Source organism: Lupinus angustifolius, chromosome LG02 (assembly GCF_001865875.1).
Source record: "Lupinus angustifolius cultivar Tanjil chromosome LG02, LupAngTanjil_v1.0, whole genome shotgun sequence".
NCBI classification, from domain to species: Eukaryota; Viridiplantae; Streptophyta; class Magnoliopsida; order Fabales; family Fabaceae; genus Lupinus; species Lupinus angustifolius.
This window is the reverse complement of record NC_032010.1, coordinates 8,052,697-8,058,337: the sequence shown is the minus strand read 5'-3', so window position 1 is coordinate 8,058,337 and position 5,641 is coordinate 8,052,697. Positions and strand designations below refer to the sequence as shown.

The following is a 5,641-nucleotide window of genomic DNA, read 5'->3' as shown; positions in this document are numbered from 1 at the left end:
CAAGGACCCTCCATAATAGTTTTCATGATTTCACTATGTAATATATGGCCCTGTCTCTCACAGGTGCTCACCACGTATTTTGATCATACACGTGTGCAATAGCAATTGGTGGATAAAGTAGAGCACGCGCATATGTAACCGCATGTGATGAAAACCTTAGAACAATGAATGAGATGATTGAATGGTACAAAAGGCAATGAGTTGAGAATTGAGATCAGATCTAAAACTGAAAATCAAAATCAAACTAAACCTTGTTTCTTCCTTCTCTCTTTGATTGATTTCACTTTCGGATCTCATCCGATCCAATTAATCAAAAAATGCCATCTGTTTACGGAGCGCGATTAACAACCTTCGAAGACTCAGAGAAGGAGAGTGAATATGGTTACGTTCGCAAGGTACTCTTCATCATCGCTTCCATTTCAATCTAAATCCAATCACGTAGTCTTTTAATTCTCTTTCGATCTCATGAATTCAAAAAATTGAACAGGTTTCAGGACCAGTGGTGGTGGCTGATGGCATGGCCGGGGCTGCTATGTATGAACTGGTTCGTGTCGGTCGTGATAACCTCATTGGTGAAATCATTCGTCTAGAAGGAGATTCTGCTACTATTCAAGGTTAAACTAATTTCTATATATAATATATTTGATTTTCCCTTTTCTTTCATATTAATCACAAGAAAACACTTTTGTTGTTTATGTTGAATTTTATTAGTGTATGAGGAAACCGCTGGTTTGATGGTTAATGATCCTGTATTGCGGACACACAAGGTTACAATCATTTTATATCCATTTTTTCATATTTTATTTTAAATTCCTCTTTCTTCCTAAATACTTGTTTGTTTTTATGACAGCCTTTGTCTGTGGAGTTAGGGCCTGGAATATTAGGAAATATTTTTGATGGGATTCAGGTACCTTTCCTCTACCATGTATAATTTACTTATATCTCATTCAGATCATTTGAATGGAAAAAAAGAAAATGTATGAACTGATAGTAAATGGGTGTTATATGATGTTACTGTATTATCCATCATTCATATTTAATCATTATTGACTCTTCGAAAAAAGTAATGCATGATAGATGATATATTGACTGTGTAGAACTGCATATATATTACACTCCATTTAAGTTCCCCTTGTTATTTTCTTCTTTCTAAAACATTTTTTGATTTAACCGAGCAGAGGCCTTTGAAAACTATTGCTAAAAGATCTGGTGATGTCTATATTCCCCGTGGTGTCTCAGTTCCAGCACTTGACAAAGATACACTATGGGAATTTCAGCCTAAAAAAATTGGTATGGGAGAAAATATAATTACTATATGTTTTTAGTACAAAAAGTGATTACTTTGTCCTGATATTATTCTATTTAATCCAGGTGAAGGAGATCTATTAACTGGAGGAGATCTATACGCTGTAATGTTCTATAGCAAATCAGGTTTACTTGTAATTTCGGTTCATCGGTTTTTTTTCCTCTAAACCTTTGTGTGGATTGTTGAACATTGCAGTCTGTTTTCGAGAACACTCTAATGCAACACCATATTGCACTTCCTCCTGATGCTATGGGAAAGATTACCTACATTGCACCACCTGGTCAATATTCCTTGAAGGTTTGCATTTTCATCTTTTACAACATCATTCTTAACTCTATTATTTATTTGTTTTTAGATCTTCAATTTTGATGTGTTCAGTAGGTTCTCTATATTTTATTCTGTATTTGATCTTTTAGTGGTCTTTATATAAATGTTCAGGATACTGTGTTGGAGCTTGAGTTTCAAGGTGTGAAAAAGAAGTTCACCATGCTTCAGGTTTCTAACTTTTTTAACAATTGAGGTCTTGGTTTTCCTTATTTTTATCATTCCTACATTAAAACCTCCTGACATGTACTTTACCCACATACAGACCTGGCCTGTGCGTACACCAAGGCCTGTTGCATCAAAACTCGCTGCTGATACTCCTCTCCTTACTGGTCAGGTAAACTAAAATGCTATTGATTGTCTAATCAGTGATCCAATTTCGTTAACTTTCATTTCATGCCTAATGACTTCTTTTTTGTGTAGCGTGTTCTTGATGCCCTTTTCCCCTCAGTTCTTGGTGGGACTTGTGCCATACCCGGAGCTTTTGGTTGTGGTAAAACAGTCATTAGTCAGGCTCTTTCTAAGGTGAACATAATGCACCAATCAAGGCATAATGATTTCGAAGTTATAAATTTTTTATGTAATTCTCAAGACCATTAATTCATCTTTTTATCTTTTTTGACAGTATTCCAACTCTGATACTGTTGTTTACGTTGGTTGCGGGGAACGTGGAAATGAAATGGCAGAGGTATGCTTTCTTTCTGGTTACTTATATGAAATATTTGTTTTTTTATTATTGAGCAGTTAGTCAATCCAACTTAATGAATGTTCAGGTTCTGATGGACTTTCCACAACTTACAATGACCTTGCCTGATGGCCGCGAAGAATCTGTCATGAAGCGTACAACACTAGTTGCTAACACTTCAAACATGCCAGTGGCTGCTCGTGAAGCTTCAATTTATACAGGTGACTTGACTTCTTGACTCTTAAGTTCTAGAGCATCTTTTTACTGTTGAGAGTTAAACTTTAGTAATTCCTTCGGTCCTTTCTATTGTCATTCTAATTATATTTGGCATGTGAAAGTCATTTTTTATTGCAATCAGTAGTATTTCTCAGAACCTGTACTTGTACTACATAAACTTTGTAGTTAATCTGGGCTTACAGTGTCAAAAGTAGGAATGGCCCATACTCTGCACATTGATATGCTACCCTCTATGTTTCTCATTCCTATATTTTGCACCTTAACTGAAACTATTATATTTGCATTTATATTGAACTAGTTTTGACAAGCATTGAATGGGATTTTGAATACTTACTTTGATCATGTATGTTTAACCTTAATTTTTCTGTGTTATGTAATCTCAGGAATCACTTTGGCTGAGTATTTCAGAGATATGGGTTATAATGTCAGCATGATGGCAGATTCAACATCTAGATGGGCAGAAGCATTGCGTGAAATCTCTGGACGACTGGTGGGCATTTTATTAATTATGCATTGGTTGTTGTTCACCAGTTTATCTCAAACGGTTCTCTTTGTCTGTGCTAAATATACATACATACTTTATGATGTTCGATTAGCTTTCTTGATTTGCGAAAGCAGACATTTTATGTATCATTAGGCATGAACACATGGAAAACTTACATTGATCAAAAAACTTGTTGGTATTGTTGACTTCCACAGGCTGAAATGCCTGCAGATAGTGGATATCCTGCTTACCTTGCTGCACGTTTAGCCTCTTTCTATGAACGTGCTGGGAAAGTAAAATGTCTTGGAGGTCCTGAGCGTACAGGTAGTGTCACAATCGTTGGTGCTGTTTCTCCACCTGGAGGAGATTTTTCAGATCCCGTGACTTCTGCAACCCTCAGTATTGTTCAGGTAAATCTATATTTTCAAATATGGTTGTCAAAATGGGGTAACAGCCAGCAAAGAAAGTCTGTATTAAGTTGCTTAGAGTCCTAGACTGATTTTTTGTGAGTCGATTTTTTGCTACTCTGCAGGTTTTCTGGGGATTGGACAAAAAGCTTGCTCAGAGGAAGCACTTTCCTTCTGTGAACTGGCTTATTTCTTATTCAAAATACTCAACGGTATGCTCTAAAATTCTTCATTTGTAGGCATTTAGTTTCTGCTATGATTCTATATATTTTTTTTTTATAGTTTTTTTAACTTTTTTTTATACCTGTAGGCGCTCGAATCCTTTTATGAGCAATTTGATCCAGATTTTATAAACATTAGGACAAAGGCTCGTGAAATTCTGCAAAGAGAAGATGATCTGAATGAGATTGTCCAGGTTTGTTCTTTTATTCGCTCTATCATCTCCGTTGTAGGTTGAAGGAATGTCCCCACATCCTCTCCTAACATGGGATTAATAATTGCCCAGCTTCCACTTCATGGGCTAGCAGAGTTATCATAAGTAACCTGAGAACAGACTGTTAAGTTGCATATCCTTTTAAATGTGGGTTGCAAGGTATAGTCAATGCAATCCATAGTCTGATAAATGGTGCTTACACTGCTAAATTATGCACTGGTTTGTAGTTTCGTCAAAATTTGACAGGAGGTCTATTTTTATGTTTTTTAACTACTAAAAACTAAACTGGATCATTTCTTGACATGTAAATTACTCCAGCTTGTTGGTAAGGATGCTTTAGCTGAAGGAGATAAGGTCACCTTAGAAACTGCAAAGCTTTTGAGAGAGGATTATCTTGCTCAAAACGCTTTTACACCGTAAGTGCCTTTAGTATTGGTTAACGTATTTCACATGTATTATATCATTGTTTTTTATCTGCTCCAGTCTTATGTTCGTACCTTATTTGTGGCTATGATAGATATGACAAATTCTGTCCCTTCTACAAGTCTGTTTGGATGATGCGCAACATTATCCATTTCTACAATTTGGCAAATCAGGTACGTTAGAATTAGAACTAAGAATGTAGCCATTTAACTGCAACAACTCAACGGTTCATCTCATATTTTCTGCTACCCTTCACTCACAATTTATAATGCAAGAAGATGTTCATTTCTTTTTTTCTACATCCTTGTTCATAGCTCAGCCAATTTTTGGCTTTGAAAAGGAGATTTAAGTCAGGATGTCTAAATTACATTGAAATTTAACATGGGGACTACTGGCTTTATGTCTTTAGGCGGTGGAGAAGGGAGCTGGTGCAGATGGTCACAAGATAACTTACAGCCTTATCAAGCATCGAATGGGAGATCTCTTCTACCGTTTAGTGTAAGCAGCTTTAGTGCTAACTACTGTTGTAGATGACTTATTTTTCGATGTAAACTAGTAAGGTCTTATTCAGTTGTCTGTTGTAATTGCAGATCTCAGAAATTTGAGGATCCCGCAGAAGGTGAATCTGCTTTGGTTGCCAAATTTAAGCAGTTGCATGATGATCTGACTAATGGTTTCCGCAACCTTGAGGATGAAAGCCGGTAATTGAAGATTGGAAGATGACTCCAAGTATAATGTTATTACAATTGTGAAAGGCAAACAAGGATCCGGTGGTGGCAACATGCTTAGTGTTTTTGTATTTGAATGTTATATATTCTCTTTCATTTAACACATTTGTGCTGGTTTGGCTTTTGATATGTGGCGGAGTCATATTTTTCAGTCATCCCCAGTTATTTATTGAGAAATAAGAGATGGACTTGCTCTTTCAATATGTATTTAGTCGAATAATTTTGTTTTAGAAAAGTGATGAGTCTGCACTGCAGGATTCTGGATTCATTTATGTACTCTGGGGGGGAAGACATGGATTGCCTCTTTTATTTCATGGATGGATATATTCGACCTTGTAACAATGAGTATTTGAAAGATCTCACATGTCAACTTTTAGGAAACAATAAAATATAGATATTTAAATACATTTATAGCCATGTGTTATAGAATCTAAATGCATGCCCATTGAATACAACATATTCATAGGTTCTGGGCACTAATTTAACTCTTTTATGACTAGGAATTATAACATATGCGAAAGATCCTTAAGTTCTAATAAAAGGATAAGGCGAGTTGCCTATTTTTCCAAATCTATAGTTGTTTTACTTTTGGGCTTCAAATTTTATTAAGCAAA

General features: G+C 35.8%; 1 protein-coding gene across 1 annotated transcript; it reads left to right on the top strand.

The window, feature by feature from the left end:
* On the top strand, positions 196 to 5,365 carry LOC109335040 (V-type proton ATPase catalytic subunit A-like). Its single transcript, XM_019571082.1, has 20 exons — positions 196 to 395; positions 488 to 614; positions 712 to 767; positions 851 to 907; positions 1,179 to 1,290; positions 1,372 to 1,409; positions 1,502 to 1,603; positions 1,745 to 1,801; positions 1,896 to 1,967; positions 2,054 to 2,155; positions 2,256 to 2,318; positions 2,404 to 2,536; positions 2,936 to 3,042; positions 3,252 to 3,446; positions 3,569 to 3,655; positions 3,754 to 3,858; positions 4,195 to 4,292; positions 4,394 to 4,472; positions 4,709 to 4,797; positions 4,890 to 5,365. The coding sequence occupies exons 1-20, from the start codon at positions 318 to 320 to the stop codon at positions 5,002 to 5,004; spliced, it is 1,872 nt and encodes a 623-aa protein (XP_019426627.1). The 5' UTR covers positions 196 to 317; the 3' UTR covers positions 5,005 to 5,365.